The following is a 22,065-nucleotide window of genomic DNA, read 5'->3' on the forward strand; positions in this document are numbered from 1 at the left end:
GCAGAAAAATAGGCAGCACTGAAGATTCTTCTGATCCATAAAAGCTCTGGCAGTTAAGTTTCAGTCCTGAAATATTTGCTTCTTGTCAAGCCATGAGAGAACCAGCTTAATACAAGGTAGAAGCCATGACCATGTGCTGACAAGAGGCTATCCATTCCTGCCAAGAGTAATTCAGGTGCAAGGCACCACCTCCACCACATGACAAAGTTGCCCTAGCACCAAAGAAAGCTCCTGTCAAACCAACACAACAGTTGATCAGGTTTTTTGATCACTTTATTTTTGAAAGTTTTTTGTACAAAAAACCCAAATTATATTAAACACCACCATGAAAAACAGTAACAGCAGACTTAGTGACTTCCTATTTTTCCCCATGTTATGAGAAAGATTGAGACCATAACAAAAGTCAAAGAAAGCAGGAATTGTTTGCCCACTCTAAATCCAGCAAGAAGGTAGGGCCACCCTCTTCTTAGTTTCACTGTTTGGACTGCATCTGCAATATAAGAACACATAAACCTTTCCTGTTCCCTGCTGTTAGCAGCAGTACTTTACTCACAGTCTCTGTCCTCAAGAGAGTAGACAGGTCTCTGCCAGTTTACAGTATGGCAGAATGCCACTGCTAGAGTCTAACCTCCTCACATAAAAAGCAATTAGAAATCAAGGTGCCAAGTAACTGAAGGCTCCTATTAAGTCTTACAACTCAGCTGAACCTGCCTTGGCCCCAGGGGAAATTCATTCTCCCAGCTAGTAGCAGCATGCAAGTACCACCTGCACTGGGCCACTGTTGTAAGATTAACCTGAAACATGCTTAGGGGGACAGTGGTTTATCCAAGCTGACTCTGTAAGCGCAGGGGTCCCTTATGCAGTTTTTTATGTGCTAGTATGCTTATCCTTGGCTTCTGTATTTCCTTTTTATAAAGGGGAATCTAGTAGCTTCACAGAAAAATCCTCTACCAGATGATGAAACTTCAGAAAGCATATGATCAGAATTCTGACAGTGACCGAGCTGTGTGGGCAGTTAACCTCAGGAAGGCTTTTAACAACCCGAATTGCAGTTCCCTCTAACTTCCTCATTTTGCCCTGATTTCAGTTTCACTTTCAATACACACCCCCTTAGCAGCACACTGTTTCCTTTGGCTTCCTAGTGATTGAGGAGACCAAGATGTCATTTTCACTGAAGAAAGTCATGAAACAGTATTCTGACTCCCATAGTTTTCTAGCATTGTCCCTTTCCAGTCTGAAACAATACCTATTGATGGTCTACATCTCTGCATCTCTTAAAGAAAACTGGTGGATTTTCAACTTTTCAACACATTACCACTAGGAAAAGGAAAAACTGTAGAAGTGCTAATGCCTCTTCCATCCCCAAAGAGTTTGGCATAGAGCACTCGGTGCAGGTTATGCTTGCAGAAAATGGCTTGCATAACAGTGCAGAAGCCAGAAAAGCTGAAAATGCATTTGAAGAATAAAGCCAGTGTTCTTACAGATCTAGTAAGCCTTAGAGGAGAGACACAAAAGGCTTCTCCTAGAATCTCCGCTGTTTTAACCCACTGTCTCCTTTCCCACCCCCTCTTTGCACCCATCTATGCCCTTCTCAATAATTCATCTCCCAAGCCTGCTCAATACTGAATGCTGAATATGCATTTTTGCTGCCTCCTATTCCACTCTCAACACACTTTCCCCTCAGCTCTGCTGCATTCCTTGAAAGCCTAAAACAGCATTATATTCCTCAGACATGCCTTCAGGGACCAGTGGTGCTCATATCCAGAGGCTTTCATGATGCCACAAACATGACACACCAGAAACAGCGAAAGCAAGTAATTTAAAGAAAATCAAAAGTGAGAGGAGAACTGTCTGGGAGGTGCCTGGCTAAACAAGCACCAGGAAGATGGTGAGAGAAAAAAAAAAAAAAAGCGTTGAAAGCCTATCACATTGGCAGCAAGTGGTCATCCCGTTCTTCTGACTCTTCACCTAGCTGGTCATCACCTACACCACGGTATGCAGCTGGTGCATTTCGAGGCTTAGATCGGCACACAAAGTCACAGCCATCCTACAAACAAAGGTTTTACAACACTGGAATCAGACTATATGCAATTAACACCAGAGCAAAGCAGCTTCTGTGACTTCTCTTTTGTCAAGGGATTATGCCTATCCTCAAGCTATCTGGGACAGATCCGAAAAACTTGTCTTGGTAGGGGGAGCATGTGTACATAGATGCTACACAGTCTTGAAGGCTGGTCAGCTCTAGCGTAGACTGTGGTACTGATTAACAGTATGCAGCAACATCATACTGAGACAAGAGTGAATGATAAACAACAGACTAAAGTGAGCAAGGAAGGGTTTCAGGGAACCAGACATGAACACTTCAGTCCTCAGCTTACCATTCCTACCTGAGAATGGTTAGCCACTAATGAGATGTGCTCTAGCCATGTAGTAATCACAGGATATCAACATCACAGGGGGGAACCAGACTCTAACATTCAACAAGCAAGAACTCTACAAGATAAGATACATGCTGTCTTCTGCCTCAGGGTACTCTGTGGTTGATTTCCCAGACGTAGTCCATGAAGACAAGGCAAGTCCCAACTGCCTTTTCTCTCATATACTAACACATGGTCCAGGCTGGGAATATACAAAGATTTCTCACTCACCGCCACCAAATTGCCCAGATCCTGCCAGAAGGCAAAGTGAGGAAACTGCTCCATGCCCTTAGCTCCTACCACTAGGCGCTGGTAGAGGAACCCACCGATGATGTAGAATGCAATTAGTGAAGCAAAACTGGAAGACAGAATTTAAAGTCAGAGCTGAGAAAATTCTACAGACAACCTCCCCCTAGCCAGCTACCTGCCTTAAATAGTGTTCGGTTACTTACTGCAGTACCAATTTAAGAAAAGAGCGATAAACAGAGACCAGGCCAGGAAAGGTACCCAAAAATATCGATCTGCAAGTATAAATCTTTCAGCAGCATCACAGGAAGTAGTGCCTCTAAGCACAAACACAAAAAACGAAGAGTCAAGACTCCTAGCCTGAATTCCCAGCTCTGGCAAAGAGCTGTGGTACAACTTTAGGAGGTCATACCTTTCATGTTTCAGTATGCTTGTCTGTAAACTAGGAAGGAGGATGTCTATAGGGGGCAGAGCACCTCTACACCATCATGCTTTAAGCAACGACTTTTGTCCAAAGGCTCAGAGACACAGCAGCATTTAACAGTGGCTGCAGACAGCTGTACTACAATTATCTGGTCTAGTAAAGCATTTGCTGTTTCTAAATGGCATTGCAGATTTTGGCTTAGGAACAAACAGTTCTTCCAATTACTCACATGATTAGCAGAATGGAGCCAACGCTCAGGTGGGAATCCTCAGCTGGGCAGGCCACACTGCTGTCCATCTCAAAGAGGTAGAAACACTCCTGCTCCTTTTCTCGCTCTTCCGAAATAATGTTGAATGAACTCTGATTTGGGAAAAGTCAAGTCATGTGAAAATATGCTGAGGCATGCCGAACTTTACAAAAAGGCAGTTCTATCATTGTTGGTGCAGCTATGCAATGGATATTGGAGGACAGAAGAAAACCTTACTGCCTCCACAACTTTCTGGTGTTAACCAACTGTTTCATAACCTCTCCCACCTCATGTGTCACTTACCGCTGTAATCCCCTGCTTGCAAGAAATCATTATCACAGCTCTTCTCTTCTCGCCACTGCAGTGTCTACCATATGAGTCACCCCCTTTATAAATTAGCATGATCCAGTCACCTACCAAAGGGGGGGGAAAAAAAAAGGGGGGGGGTGGCTATAGATCCAGACCAGAAGGCAAAAGGCAGACATTGAGTAAGCCAAGTTATCGACTGGAACCTTACTTCCATTGAAGACCTGGGTTTCATTGATTCTTCCTACCACTGTAGTCTTTCCAGTCTTTCTATCAATTTGTACTAGGCCAGCAAAATCATGCAAGGAGCTGTCGACCTCCCTGCACACCCTGAAGTGATAGGTGTAATTTTCTGTTGTGCCTAGCTCCACAGTCTTGTTAAACCTGCAGCAAAGAGAGGGCAGAGAACAAATAGCCTATACAATTACAAAGAATAGGGCTGAAAGCAGTCATTCAAGACCCTGAGAGCCAGCCACAGCTCATGTCACGGGGAGTCCACTCTACAGTCTGGCCTCAAAATTTTCAGTCTCCCTGACCTAAGGGAGATGTACAGCCCCAAGACCTACAGTGAGTTGATATATGCTTGCACTGTACCTCATTTGGCTCAGAGGTTCTAGTTTCTTCAGCAGGGCTTTTTCCATTTGCGATTCGCTGCTCTCATCACCAATCACATCACAGCTCTTCTCTTTCACCTCTTCAGCCCACACACTGACAACAAGGGCCATAAGAACTACCAGCAGACCAGAGGTATGCTGAGGTGATGACATCCTGGATACATGCCAACCACACAGAACACAAGGGATTAATCATTTAATCACCAGCAAACTAACTCAAAAGTCAAAAAGGTGGCGATTGGCCACCTACTCATTCCGGACCGCAAAAAGGATAAGTCAAAACCTAGAAACATCTCAAAGTTCCCAAGAGACACTAACCCTCAAGAGTTTGACATGGTCAAAGACAATTCACTAATACAGCAGGTCTTTAGGCTTCTTCTCCAAGTTTTGTCTTGGGACCACAAAGTTTTGCCACTGAGCTCATTAATGAGCATTGATTCAGCCAAAGCAGGGTCCAGTAAGCTCTAGACTGGATGCCAGAATAAGTTCCAGGCATAAGCCATTGTTTATTATTGCATCCCACTGAGAAGCCAGTTAGCATAAAATGATTTACTAGCTCTCTAATCAACTGTCTCGGCAGGTCTTGTGTAAAGAGCTTGTAGGTAGAGAAACTATTATTAGTCAGGCTCTGTCTGTTCAAGCTCCTTAATCCTAATAACCAAATGATTATTACATATCCTTCTTTAACTACTTTAGCTGAGAATCTGAAAGCATCTAGTAGTACTAAGCTGCAGCTTCCAAGAACAGTTTTCTACCATCTACATGGGGGAAGAAAGAAAATGAGACCACCTACCTAAGATAAACAGAAGGGGCAGTAGCAAGAACACGAATGAAACCTGGAAGCTTTGGCTTTCAGGCTTATGCTATAATCACACATGAACCATTCAGTATTCATGCTCCCCCCCCCCCCAGCTGCAGTTGCACAACAGACTACCCTCTGCTTCTGCCATCACAGACTTCAGCAGAGTTCCAGATGCTGATGGGAGCTAACAGGTTAACAATTTAATAAGCATATGACCATGGATAGGCAGACAGCCTGTTTTGCTGAAAGTATTACCTCTCACCCCAACAGAGTCCATCATGAGAAGTTACAACTATTAAGCCATCATTTTAATCACCACAGATGTAAATATAAAGAGGTAAGATAAACTTAATTGGGGAAGTCTGTGACTCAGGAACTCATGATCTGCCTCTCACAAGACAGCAAGGAGAAGCTGTCTTCTCTTAGTACCAGAGAAGACTTCTCTGGACAACCTGCTTGCAAACATTTAATTCAGGTACTTGCCGAGGAACAAAGCGATAACACAATACTATTGTCGGGCCCTCGCCTGGGATCACTCAGGCGAGCAGATTTCAGTGCGACTACCTTTACACAGACCATTGCCCGCTGCTGAAACAGAGCCGTCTGCTTGTGGCGCAGCGCCATGCAGAGGGGCTCGGGGCAGGGAATGGTCTCACCCCATGGCGGCCCAAGGAGCCCGAAGCGATTTCCACACCCCCTCCTAGTCCCCGCGCCTCTCATTTCCCTGCGGCCGCCGAGGCTCGCGGGAGGGCGCGGAAGGCGCGTCCCGGAGCACCGTCCCCGCTGCGGCTCCCCGCCCCGCCGGCCGCGGCCGGCGCCAACCGTCTCACGAACCGCCGCGGGCCGCGCTCAGTGCTCGGGGAGGGGTGGGCCCGCCCCGCGCGACCCACCTGGTGCCGCGACGGCCCCCCCGAAGCGCGGCCTCGCCTCGCCCCGTCCGCCCGCCCGGCAGGCAGACGTGACCCCCCCCCCCCCTCAGAGCAGTCAGTCAAAGCTCATGAGCAGCCCATGCTACGGGCGCACCCGGCGGCGGGGGCCTCCCGGGGGACCGCTGGCGCGGGAAAGGGACGGAGATGAGCCTCCACCGCCTTCCGCTTTCCCGGCCAGCCGGCCGGCCGGCTCCCCTCGCCCACCCCCCCAGACCGGAAGCAGGAAGGGTAAAAGGGAACTTAACGCTTTCCCCCAATAAGAACTCGGGAGCCGCCGAGATTTCCACGCCCACTGGCGAGTCTTCGCCGAATGAGGAGTGGGGATGGAAAGAGGCGGGTTCTAGAGCTCCCCTCCAACCAATAAAGTGGCCCCGCTGGAGCCCGCCTTCGCCCCTATCCCCGTCCAACGGGAGGTGAAAGAGGCGTGCAGACCTCCCCCACTTGCAATTTAATCTTCTCCAATGAGCCATGAGGACCGTCAGCAAGGACCTACAGTGCCCGCCCACTAGCCCCTCTCACCCAATAGTCACTGAGAAGCGCGGCTATAGGCGGGAGCCTCTCGCCCAATAGCGGGGAGGTTCTTGCTGCGTCTCTCTCCGTGGCGCCGTCACGGTGCCTGTTGGGGGCTGTAGTGTGGCTGCGCACGGCACGTGGAGGCCGTTGGGACGCCGGGCGGCGGTTGGGGCGCCGCGCCCCTGTCTCAGTGGGTGTGTTATCTGCACCCGGAGCCGTGCGCAGGTCTGACGTGAATGGTGTCGCTTTTATTTTCCCGTTGGCTCACCTGGTCAACATGTGCCCTCCTGTGTGCTTGCAGCCCTCCCAAGTTGGTGTCGCTTGTCATCAGTTTAGTAATTGTACTTTTCCCCCCATCATTCACATCCTTAATAGAGATACTAATTGGTATTGGTCACATCTCACTCAGTACGTCTCTCCACTGTTGACAGCGAACTGTTAACAGCCGCTCTCTGAGGTACGGTTTTCTAGACGGTTTTGCACCTTCATTGTAGTTTATTGTAGAGCATGTTAGTGAGAACAGGATGCGAGACAGCATTAAAAACCTTGGTAAAATCAAAATCCGTAAGATTTTCTGCTGCTTCTCTGCCTACAAGATCACAGTTACTCTGAAGCAGAAGAGAAACAGATTAGCTAAGATTAGATTGGTTTAACATAACTCATTCCTGGCAAATTCATCTCCATTGTTACCTTTTTATTCCAGATGTTTGCTCCTTGCTTGCTCCTGTACTTTTCTGGGATTCATCTTTTTTTCCTGTGTCTTTTTAAAAGCAAGTACTATATTGCCTTTAGTATTCTTTGCTCCCCCTCCACGGGCACTCTAAGAGTCACTATAGAGCTCAGAGTCAAAGCCAGTCCTGCAGGCTGAAGCACACCAGGTATCAAGATGAAAACATCTCATTTAATACTTTCTAACTTTACCTCTTTAAAGCTGAAATCTTACCCTTGTCCTCAGTACAGGTTCAGATCAACTAGAAGCAGATAAGCATAAAGAAAAAACACTACACAGTATCATCTAGCCATAGCTTACCTTTCCCCCCCACCCCCTCTACTGATGGTAATAGACCATCACTTTCCTTGAATTATGACATCCCAGTTATGTACTTCCAAAATGATTTCTTGTTTAACTGGCAAGGGATACTGTCATTCATAAGATCATTTTGTGGCCTTGCTTCTTCTGATTTTGTTTCTGCCTGGCATGCTATTTTATTATATTTTTGATTAAAGGTGTCTCCAACAGCTGTTGCAAGTTTTTCCACCACAGATGAGATCCAGGTCCCAGCTGATCATGCACAAACTTGATGGACTTGAATGTCGTGAATATGATTTATAAGGCTATAAATGATCTGAGATTGGCCCATCTAAAAGACACCTCTTTTTGAGTCATCCTCGCACTGCTATGATAAAAGAGTCTAGTTTCCAGGGCTGTGTTATTAGAAGGGATGGGGACAAATGACAGAATTTCTTTGTGAGAACTCTCAGGCTTGCTTCACCTCTTAATAGGAAAATAATCCTGGGTTTGGTGAGTCTGTAAGCATGCTAGAGAAGCCACTTGTTTGTGAGGAGTTTGAGAGACTTTCCTAAGCTATGCTTCTTGATAGTAGTGGGAAGGAACATTGTTGGCTCCTAGCAAACTGATCATTTTAGTCCTGCTGTGATTTGTGTCCTTTTGCTGATTCCACTGGGAGTATAGCACAGACATCTTAGTAACAGAAGTCAGATTTATTTATATTCACAATTAGATATTAACTGTGTGTTGCCTGAATACCCTCCAATGGGGGGATCACTTCACTATTCCCTATTCAAACTAAGAATTCAACTTATCACTGATACTTGAGAGAATAAGGTAAAACCCATCAAAACAGAGCTCTTAATTCTTCCACACCAGCCTTCACTTCTCTGCTTGTTCACAAACAACAACACCATCCTCCTTAACATGCAGGCCCTGCAGCCAGCCAGTGGTTCAGCTTTGATTGCAGCCTTTTTCCCTTGGTCTGGGCGTTTAAGCAGCTTCTAAATCTTGTCAGCTTCTTTCCAGCCACACAAATTACATTCCCAGCTAAGCTTTCATCATGACTATGGCAAGTTCTTCCTCTGAGGGCTTGACAACTCTCTTTAGATTCCCCTAATATCCATTCAGAGCACTCGAAGGAGGCTTCCCTCCTCTTGTGTTTCTTTGTTCTCGTCTAACTTCCCTTTCCCCTCAGGTACAGACCCCCTGTCTTCCCATCTAAAGGCCCTACATAGAAACACAAGATTGGAAGGAATCTCATAGATGCAATGTGCCACCCTTAGAGGCAAGCGTGTGATGAAAGAGTTTGCAGGAATAGCCACTCCCTATCTTCCTGGACATGCACATGTTGCAAATTGTCCACAGCACTCTATATCAAGCTGTATACCCTCCCCCACAACCACTCCTCAAATTTACAGTGTGCCACGAGGACAGAAAGAAAACATTCCTGTTCTGGAACTGAAAAACATGACAAAGTCCTTTGGTGAAAATGCCCAGACAATTCACTAAGTGAACTGTACGAGTGAGGAAGGTGTATCCCCCAAACCTATCAAACATCTTCCAATTGAGCAGGAACTGGAGGGGATCAGAATCCAAACCCAAAAGGAAAATCAGGCAGCCATGCAGTTAAGGGGTTTCTCCGTGTGCTAGAAGCATCAGTACTCCCCACCATTCCTCCAGTGATCAATCTTTGCCACTACAGCAGAAAAATACCCTGTTATCTCTGATGCTGCTGAGATACTGACTCGGAAGGTCTTGAGGGATGCTAACTCTCGGTGTCTGCCTGTTATCTCTGATGCTGCTGAGATACTGACTCGGAAGGTCTTGAGGGATGCTAACTCTCGGTGTCTGCCTGTGTCCCAAGCACCTTCATACTTGGTGTTGGGTGTAGAAAGAGTTCCCAGTAAAAGCGTCCAAAGCTCACAGGCTTCCTTCTCAAAACCATGATGTGCACCTCTACTTCACTCTAAAGCTTTTGACAACAGTAGGACTTCCTAGTCTGGTGTAGCCATTGCTTATCCCACTGGTGCTATTTACCTTGTACTGTCCCTATCCACCTGCTTAATACCTTATCCTGAGAGGGAGCTCTTCAGAGCTGCCCATGTTTACGCAGTTACTACCACAATGTAATCAAAGCCTCTTGTGTTGACAACAGTTAGAAAACCCAGGAACGTTGAGATTAATCACCTCTTCCCCTAGCTACTGCTTTATATCACCCCTCAGCAGATTAGGAAATGGAAGTTGTTGCGCCTCCAGTGCTCTCCATTCTGGTGTGAAGTTGCTCATTTTGCACAGCTGGAGACAGAGGTTGCAACTTCACATTTCTTGTCTTCTGAATGCAGCCTCAGGTTTCCTGTTTCACAGACGTTGAACCCCGTCGCTCAACAGCCTGATCGAAACATCTTGTTATACGCACTCTTTGTTTTGGCATGGAGGAAAGCAGGTCAGAAACTTCTGCAGCAGGAACAAGTGAGGAAATAATCTATACATCTCTCAAGTTCTCTCAGACTCCTCCACTGCAGGCCAAAGCAAGATGGGAAAGGACAGGTAAGGAAGCTAGATGAGGTAGGTGAACAAAGGATTTTATTTCATGGTATTTCCACAAGATCTAGCAAATACACTCTGAAGTGGCCACAGATTTTGAATAACCAGCTCAGGGTGCTGTAGCTTTGATTTAAAAATTGTCTGAGTGTTCTCCTGTGACAAAAGCCAACGGGCCAAAGACCCAGCACTTTTCCCTTCCCTCTCTCCATCAGACTCCTTTCAATGTCTCCTATTGGGCACTCAATTCAGGCACTCCTTTTGCCAAAAGAGATTTATACTTTTTAAAGTTGTCTGCTTGTCAGTAATAGTTCTTTGAAAGATGGGTGAGATGGAGCTACAGATAAAGGCGTATGCTAATCAGAGATCAGAGACAGAAGGGACTTATGCGATCATCCATTCTCTCTCCTATGGGGGCTCTGCAGGTTTGTTCTGAGATGCCTTTTTTCTGTGCTTTCTTTGCTCAATTTTATATACTTCCAGTGAGCAAACTTTCAGCCTTCCTCTGAGACAGTTCTACAGGACAGCTTACTATCAGGAACAATTTTTTAGTACTTGCCTTAAATTTTCTCTTTCCTAGTTTTCATTTCATTCCCCCTATTTAAACCCTGCAAGTGTCATACTGAACAATTTCTCTGGCCTCTTATTTGTGCCTTTGAATAGTGAGATTTTGCAGTGGTGACCTTTCATTATAAATGTCTTCTGCCCATGAGCTGATTGCTTTTCCTCTAAATGCGCATATGCTTTAGGTGAAGGGCTTTGTGTTGGCTGCAACACTACTGGCTGTTCATAACTTTTTTTAGAGCTGTTATAGCAACCAGGGCTCTCACTCTGGGACAGGAGATTTCTGCGTCCTGTTCAGAGTAACTGTACATATCTGCAGTTGTTAGTGCTGCCCCATTGCTTACTGAGCTATAGAAGCAATGCTGGCACAGAACTCCCAAAGTTCTTATCTGCTAGCCACAGTGAACTTACTTGGAAGACGATCTTGCTTTTAGACATGTTTTCAGATGTGTCAGAAAATGCAGACACATCCCTTCATTCCTCACCGCTTGTGCTCATCCCATCCAATGGGAGGTGGGTATTCCAGGATCCCCTGTTGAGATGTTTGCAGTTTTCTTGTTAATGTTCCTCTTCTCCAAATTGCCAAAGCAAACTGTTCCTTTTGAGATAAAACCAGAGGGCCTGAAAAGAGGAAGCTAGTCTTTGAACACACATTTCTGTGCATATCATTTAATTATTTTCCAGCTCCCTTCTGCCTGCCAAGAACTGTCGCTCTGAGCACAGCTTAAGTACCTTTTTTTAGCAAGACTTTGACTTTCAACTCTCTCTGCGTGCTGCCTCCCCCCGCAGCCTCTCTTGAGAGATGCATTTCCACGTATATCATCTCTGCTTTCAAATGCACACCCTTACTACTGAATCACACTTGTGACCCAGTATAACAGGGTCAAAACAACTGGTTCTGGCTCACATGGACTCCACTAACATGAATAGTTGCACCAGCTGTGTTCTCTCTGGCTGCCAGAGAGCCTGAAATATTCCACGCTACCAACATACCACTCAAGTAGTCACTTGAGAGTGTTCACCAGTGCAGCATGTAACAGCAAGTAACCTGGCCTGTGCCATAGCTAGGGACAGGTCTTGTCCCTCAGATCCTCCTCCCTTGCCCTGTGTAGTCATGCTGCTCCCATACTGACGTAGAAAAGAGCTGAGGGTATCTATCTGGGACAGTGCAATGGCATTCTTCTGATTGTCCTTGAAGACTTGAATTATTAAATGATGACAATTTTCAGTTTCTGAACTGAATCTGGACTCTCAACCCTAAAAATACTCTATTGTGTTATGGATGAATGCAGTTTATCACAGTTAGCTTTCCAGAGCTCTAACAGACCTAACTTTGTATTTTTTATATAGGAAAATTATAACATTGGATTTTGACACTAAATATCAAATCAGACCACCTCTCTCTTACCTTGGGGAGATTTTTCCACAGTATCCCAGACAACTGTATGAAAATATTTCTAGATGTTCTGCTCAGACTTTCCCCCTCTATTTCAGACTCATCTTGGCTACTTCTCCCTCCCTTTCCCGGAAGGAGCTTAACATGATACTCCAGTGACTTGAGGGTCAAGCACAGATTCTTGAGTCTATTTTAAAAAGGGGAACTGCACGGACAAATGCTGCAGGGACAAATGCTATTTTATCAAATGTTTTATTCCACTTCCCTGGGTTGAGCACTGCCATTCAAGCAAGGCTCAAATTCATCTTGAAAGCTTCAATATGACTTGCTCTCTTCAGTTTCATACTGTTTTTTTTCCTTCAAAAATTATCTAAGTGCATATTTTTTCATTAAAAAAAAAGGGAACTCTCCTGCTGTTCTGGTTGTGAAGATGCACTGGAATTGTGGTTTGATGCCTATTCACTTGTTCAAGTTAGTTCCCTTTTTTCTGCATTTGGTTTGAGACAACAGAGGATGAACTGCTCTATTCTTTGCTGGTAGGTGCCAGCTCAGATACCTGTGCTGACATTTAAAGATTAACTGTTTCGCTGACTGTTGTTCCAGTAACCTTGTCCCGGAAGTCGTTTTCCGTAAAATTAGTAACAGTGATCTGGAGGGTGCAGGAGACATCCTCTTTGAGATGCAAGAGAGGAAGGAAAACAGAAGTGTGAGTGCTCAGTTGCTCAGACATGTGATCTCAGAAAAAAGAATTATGTTTCAACAGATATTTATCCCCTTTTCCTCAGTTTTCAGTTTTAATCTGCAGAGAAGCAGCTCCACACTACCACTTAACCTCAGTCTGACTCCATTCACTTGAGGATTAATTTGATGGCAAAAACCAAGTTACCATAGATACAAAGGTGCCTTACAAGATGAATAGAGAACAAGCAGAGAGAATAGCTACTGAGTTCAAGATCTTCAGTTCTCCTGATGTCTCCTTCTATGTATGAAGTAGAGGATTCCTTCTGTTTTTGTAACTGAAACGTTTTTATTCTTTAATAATGATTTAAAAATAAATAAATGTTGATATTTTTTAGCTAGAAGTGGGGCAGCTAGAAGATCCTGCAAATCCAGACTGACTGGCTTCAAGAAATACTACAAAACCTTTGTCTTACGAAACATTGTTCTACCAGAAGAATGGTGCTTAAAACTAAACTCTCTTACACTGTTTCCCTGGTTACAATGGGAACTCCTTTTAGCCAAAACCGCAGCTGTAAAATATATTGCTGTAAAACAGGAAAAGCTATTAAAACTAGTGAGCCTAAAAACTTCTCTAAAAATCAAAATAATTTAGTACAAGTAGGAAACAAAACACTCTCGTTGCAGTCTAATCAAGGTCCATCATGGTTGGTAATATTTCCCTGCAGGTGACTAATAGCTAAATCCTGAAGAAAAAAGCATAACAGCAGGCTAAATGTTGAGTGATACTTCCCCACCATAATCTCTTTGCCTTTCTATAGTTTAACACAGATCTGCTGGAGTTTATGATCCGTTCTATGTTCCTCATTTGGACAAGCTTCCTAATCTTAAAGGATGCATTCTTGTCTTAAGTGCAGACCCTTTGATTTTAGCACCATGGTTTTTTTTTTTTTTTTATGTTTCCACCATATTCTTGATATATGATGTGCATATGTTTTCAGCCTCCACAATGGGATCCTTAAATAGTCTCCACTACTGCTTACAAAAATTTTATTCTTTTAGCTATCCGTTTTAATTTCTCTTTAACAAACTTTTTCATTTTCCTGAAGTTTCCCATTTTGCAATTATTATACTATAATGATTGTTCGGCTTTTTTTAACTCCTGCAAAGATGTTGAATCTCAATGCCTTTGTAGTCACTGTGACAGAGATGTTATTGGGTGGAATCACGGTAAGCCAGGGCCTGTGCATAGCTCAGGGCAGTCACAAGCTGCTTCCACTTCTCTGTGTTTCCTGACTTGCTGCTCTGTGAAGTTATTATTGATGTTGTCTGAACATTTAATCTCAGCATCATATTCTGACATGACATTTGCTTAGTTTAATGCTATTAATGATGCCTGTCATTATCACTGTGATTCCTTCACTGTAGTTCTAATTTTCTTCATCAGCCCATGAGTGCTGTCATCATCCTTGTCTGGCAATCCATATATAATTCTAATCCTATGTATTTACTGGTATTTGCCTGGTCTATGGGGTTCCTCTTACTGTTACTTGTTGATGCAGTTAATTTATTAAGCTAATCTCCTCCAGCCTCCTGGAGCCTCCTCTGTTTTCTCTGCTTATTTTGTATTCTAGTGTTATAACATTCCACTCAGAGCCCTACTACCAAGTTTCTGATATGCTTACTGTGGCAGTATCACTGGTTAAAGCTAGGGCTTCACTTTTTTCCATTTTATTCCTTAGACTCCTAGCATTTGTTTAGGAGTACAAATATGGTTGTTTAGGTTTTGTGACAATACAAACAGAAAAGTATCTGAAATATCATGAGCTCCACCAGGGACTTTGCCATTGGATTATATAGAAGACTTTGGCATACAATAGAAGGATGCAGTATATAAATTTGAGATAAACAAGAAAATCTTTGATTCCTCAGTATCAGCAGCTATTAACTGTACATTCCGTGCTTTATAGAAAGTCTTGTTGTCTATTCAACTGTCATATTGAGATTAATAACTAAAACAAGCAAACAAAAACCCCCTAAAGTTCAACTGTGGTAGTAAATGTAGTCAGTCCTTTCTCCATCCTCAGAAGAGTAGATTTTAGTGTTGAGATTTCAGACAACTTATAGAAACTGAACATCTCTTGGGTCAAACACAAGCTCCAGGACATGACAATGGGAAAATAACATCAGATTAAAAATTGGTTGGTCTTACTATCTGAAAACTGATCTCTTAGTCCTCTAAGTTGCAATCCTGTCCCACCCTTTGAAAGGAAGTTGTTCTAGACTATGATGGAGGCTGCACTAAGAAACCAACTTCTGCCAGGGACAGCAAGTAAATGGGTGGTGGTGAAGAAAATGTGGAGAGACATCTGAAGGCCTTGCAGGGTTGGTCCCCTCATCCTGGTACTTCCACAACAAATATATGGATAAGAACATAGGGCTGATTTGGGAATGTCTTGGGAAGAGAGAACACAGTTATATGACCAAGTCTGTGAACAGGATGCTTTTGCTGAGAGAGCTGGGTAACAGGTCTTGGTTTTGCACTTAAAATAGAAAATGGTAGCTGTGGCTGAGGAGGACCAATAAGGCCTGATTTTGCCCTCAGGGCCCTGACAGTATGTCATGTCTATGCAGAAATGTGTTGCTGTGGAGAATGGTTGTAATGTGCAAAGCATAGACACTCATTCTTGAAGACACAGAGCATAGGTATATTACTAAAGGACTTGTGGAAAGATCTTACAGTGCATCCTTTCTCTTCCTTTCAGAGGTGAAGACTTGCAACATGTCAAACAAAGTCTCTGTTGTGCCTATCCTGAATGTTGGGAGAGGGATGTTCTAAATAGTTTAGTTCCTTATAGAACTGCCCAGGACACAAGCAAGCTATCTAAAAACTGCTCTTTCCCCTGTGGCTCCTGTTCACTGTGATTTTTCTTTTGTCTTTTACAGCTCCCTGTCTGTGGTCAGCAGTTGTACAGGGCTTGGCTATAGGTTTTGGGATACTGAGCGTCTCCTTAGCAACTGCTTTGATTTGGAAGATGAGTAAGTGCACAAAGGGGTGCTGAGCATGAATACCCAAGAGCAAAGAACTCGAGACTCATCTAAGTGAAAGAGTTCAGATCCTGAACTTCTTTATATGGGATTAAACTAGAAGTTGTTCTAGCTCTCTACCAGCTGTTAATACCTAACACCTGTCCAGTTCCAATTCCTATATTTTGAGAAATATATTCCTTGTGCAGACCCAAGGCGATCAATCTCAGGCCCTCTGGCAAAGAACAGTGAAACATACTGATTGCTCTTTGTAGAGTTGTCTGCTGTACTCATGGTGGCAAACTGTAAAACAAATACACTAGGTATATAACACGCTTGCATGCATACAGAAGGTGTTAAACCATATCATAGAGCCTAGTGCTTGCTGCTTAAAATCTGTTCACCTGATGAATGACATGATCATACCATACCCACAAAATGATTAAATTTTTTCCCTTACTTTTGCACACTCAGAGTGTCTTTCGCTTTCAGATGGCCAGGTTTGGTTCTCAGACATCTGAGCAGTTCAGAGGAAATCCAGGGGGTTTTCCTCTGATCAGCGTCAGAGCACATGTGACTTATGTACAAAGATGTGGAAATTGCACAGAGGGCCTGAAGTTACATGTTCATGTTTTGCTATTTTTAGATGTTTATCCTGACTTGTGATTTCTGTATTATCGCTGTCCAAGAGGGTTGCTTTTCAGTAGGTCCTTGCTTGCAAGTGCTCTTCAGATTCGTTAACAGTAAAAAAACGTTGGTATTCTGATTTCTTTACAGATGACTCTCACCCACGCTGCCCTGAGCAGTGGATAGCCTACAGAGGGGGCTGCTACACCTTCTCCAAAGAGAGGAGGGATTGGAGTTCCAGCCAAGAATCCTGCTGGGCACAGGGTGCTCATCTCCTAGTGATCAGCGACACCAGGGAAATGGTAATGGTTTACAGTCTTATTATTTGAGGACCTTCCGTTTCCTTGCAAATAGCAAGGCATCTGGGCCTTGCTTTGACAGAGTGCTGTCACTCTGGCAAAACTGTGACATTAAAAGGGAGGAAGGATTTATGACTGTGACAATATAGTGCACTGCCAGTCTCAGTGTACATCTAAGAAGTTCCCAGCAGGCAAAGAAGCAGATGGCAGGGGGAGAGGGGAGGGTCACTGGCAGCTACTCAGAATCATCTTAGGAAGGATGTTGCAGGACAGCCTTTTCCGCTGCCCCTTTCTGCCTCCCCTTCTAGCCCCGTTAAGGCTGATATGAACGATCATAGGAAAAGACTGTGTCTTTATGCAGTCTCTGCGCTCCTTGCTTAGAAACCAACACATCCCCACACTTCAGACATACTTCTTTCGCAAAAGCAATGCCTCTCCTCCCTGCAACCCCCTCCAGCTCCTTCTGCTCAGTGACACTTGCCGCTCCCTGTGTTCCTGCACAGATATTTCTTTCTCAGTGCTATTCTATTTTCAATGCTTACTTCCTCTCTGTACCAAGAACTCAGCTGTGCTGGTGATACCAAAAACCATCTGTTCCATTGTTCATTTTCTAGCAGGTGCTTGTTGGGGACAGGGGCATTAATGAGCACTGAACAAATGGGTAGCGGTGGTTGATCGTGGGGCAAGTGAGGCATGTCTGCACCAGTAGAGCAGAAACACTTGATCTGGTTCCATATAAGCTAGGGCTTATTTGCTCAGGTCCAATGAATGTGGCTAAACTGCTTCCAGTTCTTGGACAGAAGTTGCATTGTATGATGTTCTACAGACTTACAAAGCCGCGTCTCTATTGGATTGGGAGAATGCACCAGGCCCTCACGCTTGCTTAGGCAAATCCTGACTACTTGAAAAACAACCATACTCCCCAATTATCCATTTCTTTGCATGAGGAAACCCTCCATGGTCCTGCTGCTTTCCCACCATTGTCTCTGCTACTAGAGTGTTGCCCAGTATTCCTGCTAAGACTTCCCCACAAAAGCAGGACTTTCCTACCTATTCAGTTACACATGCCCTGTGCTGCAAAGGCTGTCAGTGTTCAGCATCCCTTCCTTTTTCCAGGGAGGGAAGCACAACCACCTCCAACACTCAGACATTCCTCAGGCAACTCATATTCCCAGCTTTGTTAATACTTCTGTGTGCAGATGTCTGCCTTGAAGCTTTCTTTATAGCAGCAGGAAGTAAGAATGGGGCACAGCCCAATCACTGAAAACTTGTTTTTGTTGGGATTCAGTGCAAATATGGGGGAGGCAAATTTCTCTCTCTTGGCTTTTTTTGATAGGATTTACTTCAGGATTGAATTTGTATTGCAGGCTTCGCCTTTTAAAAATAACAGGCTTTTTTGACAGAGGAGTTAAAAGTTAGGCAAAAGGAAATGAACATTGGAAACGTGTAGGAGGAGAAAGTTCATATACAATTTTAATGAGCTTTGGTCCTGGGCTCTTCACAGAGATCTATTGGTGCCTTCACTTCCTGCCGTGACCTGATTTTACCCTGATTGGTAATGCTGTATATTACCTATGTAGATATGTAGTAGAGCATTAGTATTAATACTAATAATAAACATTCCTACTTAGTGCTCTGTATAGGAAACTCCAGGAGACTGATGTGCATTTGGTTCACTTAGTTTCCTGAGAAATGTCTTGTGAAGAATCAGCCCAGGACCCCTGAAAGCATGCTTATTTCCTCATGACTGTACCCATACTTGTTAATCCAGACATGATCTGCAGGGATGATCTTCTTGATTAGAAGATGTAGAGAAGCAGCATTGTAAGCCACATAACAAACAGGCGAGGCAGAAGTATCTTGGTCTTTGTTCTCTTGACTCATTCTTACTTACATTTTCAAGCTGGTTCTGATTAGTCCCTCTGTAATTCCTCACCACTTCTAGGACCTGTTCAAGAGTATTCAAACAGGATGTTTCTGGATTGGACTGAGCAACAGCACAGGCTCGGGATGGGTTTGGGAAGATGGCTCTAAACTCAATGGCATGAAGTGAGTTTGATTCTGTTTTAAAAACAGTGCTAATTCAGACTGCCTAGTGCACTAGACACTCAGAATTCCTGCACCAGATCTAAGGAGTTCTTTCCACCACCTGTATGTCACTGAACTCCAAAAGGCCTGCTTTTTACTGCCCTGTATCTTGTAAAGGCATGTAGCTGTGAAAAGCAGGGGTGATGTTAGTATCTCACTCACTGCTTCATCTAGCTGCTCAGACATAGAGGTTATTTGTTTGCACTGCCCACAGTTGCATAGGCAAAAAAGCATATGGTCCAGCTTGGTGTTACTGGTTTTGTCCAGCTTGTACCCACTCTGCCAAATGCCACTGTCATAGAGTGGATGCAAGGACTTGGCCCTTTGCTGCTTGGCTGGTGCCAACACAAGTCAGAACTTTCATTTTGGCTCAGTCTTTACTTGGACAAAACTCAGCATTCTGCCGGAGGGAACACATTATGATTTGGTCCAGTGACTAATATTAATAATGACCTGGCCCCTTCCTTCTTCTAGCATTCAACACAATTAGTTAGTCTCTAACACTTCCCACTTTCAAGGAAACTCACCAAAAATTATGCTCTCAGTAGGTCAGAACTCCATCCACTTGGCTTATTTCCTTTTGTAAATTCAGCTTTCAGTCCTTGCAAGTTCCTTGAAGACCATCATCTTTCACTGAAGCTCTCAGCACTGCCATTCTCATGCTGATGGTTGTTGTCACTGTCATTTCAGGCCATTGTGTCTGTCTGATTCAGATCCGGGTTCCCCAATGGTAAAATGACTTGGGCATGTAATCTCTGAAGTAGATAGTTTATTTTGGTGTACATTACTTGTTTTGTAATAGTTGCCCTTTGGAAGCTGGGTTCTGTCACCTCCTCTGGGCTCCACCTTTCAAAATCAGATGTTTCTTCTTCCTTGCCTCCAGAAGACAATCTCAGCATTCTGTTTGATCTCACTTTTGTTCCATGTCTCTTGCAGGGTTCTCTCAAACAGCCCTGTGCAGCAATGTGTTGTCCTGATGAAAGATCACTTTCAGACCTCCAGTTGTGAATTTTCTGCTCCGTGGATTTGTGAGAAATCTCTTAGATAAATCCTCTGTACTTATTCATCTCACAGCTATCTCATCGCTTGCACAGATTGATCTTGATCCTGCAAAGCAAAGCTGTACAGAAGACTGAGGTCTGTTCCTTGCTCTTGCCACACCCTGACCAAGGTGCTGTGCAGGGACATGCTTGTTGCCCTTAAGGATGAGTTATCCTCAGTACTAGATCCATTTCGCTGTTGGTGACCATATGAGATCTAGAGCATATTCCCTGTCCTTGTCTTTCCTCATTGTGTCCAGGGTTGGGGTTTTGTCACAACAGACACTGGGTCTTCAGATCTCTGCTAGCGAGTTGGCTGTTTTTCTCCATTGCTGAGCACCAGATTTCATATCCACTTCGAGTTTCTGAATTGTTTGGTGCCAGCAGGACCTGGAAAATGGACCCTGCTGGTCTCTGCCAGTAACATATAAACAGACTTCTCCCAATGATAGTCTCTCCTTTGCATCCCAGTGCTCTGAGTGGGAGAAAGGAAGGTGAAATGAAACTGCAAATTCTGTAAAGGCAGCAGTGAAAATAAACCTCCAGTGCTGTACTGGACCAAAAGCGTGTATCTGTGTCATTGCTTCTCTCTATTGGAAGGAACCACCTGAACACAATGTTTTATAGGCCAACTTTGACAATGCTAGCCAAGAGCCTAGGCTTTCGGAGTCATAAGAATATAGTTAATTGTGCATTATTATAACTAAATCAACCAAGAATGTTTCCCTCTTCATCACTGTCTCACACTGCAAGGAGAGGAAGCAGTGGACAGAGCCCTAGTGCAAGGAGCTTTCAGTTGCAATAAAGCGAAGACAGCCTAGGGAGTGGGACAGCACAAAACACAGCTAACACAGAGTAGGACACTAGGTAGTATTTCCGCACACCTAGAAAACCCTAGAAAAAGAGATTTTCTTCCAACAAAAGAAGAGAAATTTATCCCTTGGTCTGGAACTGCAGCTTATACTTGGTGTAGCCAGAGCAGTAACTCTGACTGAGCTGCCTGATGGCAGGTCATTGTGAGCAAAATGACTGCCATTAAGGCTTATGAGTTTGACTGTGCACGCTCAGCATATCTGGTGCATGCTCATGGGTATACGCTCGCTGGGTCTATGTGGATGGTCTCTGCAGCGCATGCGGTAGCAGTAGCCTGTTCTGAACCTCTGCTTCCCTATGCATATACAACACTGTGCACATGAGTGTTTCCCTGGGGAAACTTCTTGACACAGGTGGTGGAGATGCCAACAAGGAGAGGTGTGCTGCTGGACCTTGTACTAACAAACAAAGAGGGTCTAGTTGGAGTTGTGAAGGTTGGGGGCAGTGACCATGAGATAGTGGAGTTCCCGATCCTGTGAGGAGGAAGCAGGGCAAGAAGCAGGATTGCAACCCTGGACTTCAGGAGGGCAAACTTTGGCCTCTTCAGGGACCTTCTTGGAGGAATCTCATGGGGTAGGGCCCTTGAAGGAAGCGAGGTCCAAGAAAGCTGGTTAATAGTCAAGCATCACCTCCTCCAGGCTCAAGATGGGTGCATCCCTCTGAGGAAGAAGTCTGGCAAAGCGGGCAGGAGACCTGCGTGGATGAGCAAGGAGCTCCTGGCAAAACTCCAACAGAAGAAGGAAGTGTACAGAATGTGGCAAAGGGGACAGGCCACTTGGGAGGAATACAGGGACATTGTCAGAGTGTGCAGGGATGCGACAAGGAAGGCTAAGGCCCATTTGGAGTTTAATCTGGCAAGGGATGTCAAGGACAACAAGAAGGGCGTCTTCAAATACATCAATAGCAAAAGGAAGACTAGGGAAAATGTGGGCCCACTGCTGAATGGGGCGGGTGCCCTGGTAACAAAGGTTACAGAAAAGGGAAAAATACTGAATGCTTTCTTTGTTTCAGTCTTTACTGCTAAGACCAGCCCTCAGGAATCCCAGACCCCGGAGACCAGGGAGAAAGTATGGAGAAAGGAAGACTCTCCCTTGGTGGGGGAGGTTCGCGTTAGAGATCACTTAAGCAAACCTGGAATCCACCAATCCATGGGCCCCGATGGGATGCACCCACGAGTGCTGAGGGAGCTGGCGGATGTTATTGCTAGGCCACTCTCCATCCTCTTGGAAAGGTCATGGCAATCAGGAGAGGTGCCTGCAGACTGGAAGAAAGCCAGCGTCCCTCCAGTCTTCCAAAAGGGCAAGAAGGAGGACCCAGGGAACTACAGGCCGGTCAGCCTCACCTCCATCCCCGGGAAGCTGATGGAACAGCTCATCCTGGAGGTCCCCACTAAGCATAAGGAGGACAAGAAGGTGATCAGGA

General features: G+C 44.7%; 2 protein-coding genes across 3 annotated transcripts; one reads left to right on the top strand and one right to left on the bottom strand.

Annotated features, from left to right (window-relative positions):
- Positions 1 to 255: 255 nt before the first annotated feature.
- Positions 256 to 6,210, bottom strand: M6PR (mannose-6-phosphate receptor, cation dependent). 2 transcript variants are annotated; one of them, XM_068955765.1, is made up of 7 exons: positions 5,947 to 6,210; positions 4,235 to 4,408; positions 3,852 to 4,024; positions 3,638 to 3,747; positions 3,317 to 3,447; positions 2,649 to 2,775; positions 256 to 2,047 (listed from the first exon to the last, which is right to left on the bottom strand). In XM_068955765.1, exons 2-7 carry the CDS (start codon positions 4,405 to 4,407, stop codon positions 1,925 to 1,927), a joined length of 837 nt encoding a protein of 278 aa, XP_068811866.1. In that variant the 5' UTR covers position 4,408; positions 5,947 to 6,210; the 3' UTR covers positions 256 to 1,924. The 2 variants fall into 2 exon arrangements, with proteins under 2 accessions (XP_068811866.1, XP_068811874.1); XM_068955773.1 differs by having other exon boundaries at positions 6,080 to 6,209.
- Positions 6,211 to 6,560: 350 nt separating this feature from the next.
- Positions 6,561 to 20,354, top strand: KLRG1 (killer cell lectin like receptor G1). Its single transcript, XM_009687198.2, has 5 exons — positions 6,561 to 10,057; positions 15,636 to 15,728; positions 16,494 to 16,645; positions 18,588 to 18,691; positions 19,667 to 20,354. Exons 1-5 carry the CDS (start codon positions 9,940 to 9,942, stop codon positions 19,776 to 19,778), a joined length of 579 nt encoding a protein of 192 aa, XP_009685493.2. The 5' UTR covers positions 6,561 to 9,939; the 3' UTR covers positions 19,779 to 20,354.
- Positions 20,355 to 22,065: the final 1,711 nt, after the last annotated feature.

The sequence above is a fragment of the Struthio camelus genome, chromosome 1, assembly GCF_040807025.1.
Source record: "Struthio camelus isolate bStrCam1 chromosome 1, bStrCam1.hap1, whole genome shotgun sequence".
NCBI lineage: Eukaryota > Metazoa > Chordata > Aves > Struthioniformes > Struthionidae > Struthio > Struthio camelus.

Coding starts and splice junctions, on each gene's coding strand:
- M6PR (XM_068955765.1), bottom strand. CDS start 4,407: ATGTCATCACCTCAGCATACCTCTGGTCTGCTGGTAGTTCTTATGGCC. Junction 3,448..3,637: donor GCAAGCAGGGGATTACAGCG/GTAAGTGACACA, acceptor TTCCCAAATCAG/AGTTCATTCAACATTATTTC. Junction 2,776..3,316: donor GGCTCCATTCTGCTAATCAT/GTGAGTAATTGG, acceptor TCTGTCTTCCAG/TTTTGCTTCACTAATTGCAT.
- KLRG1 (XM_009687198.2), top strand. CDS start 9,940: ATGGAGGAAAGCAGGTCAGAAACTTCTGCAGCAGGAACAAGTGAGGAA. Junction 10,058..15,635: donor AGCAAGATGGGAAAGGACAG/GTAAGGAAGCTA, acceptor TGTCTTTTACAG/CTCCCTGTCTGTGGTCAGCA. Junction 18,692..19,666: donor TCTAAACTCAATGGCATGAA/GTGAGTTTGATT, acceptor TGTCTCTTGCAG/GGTTCTCTCAAACAGCCCTG.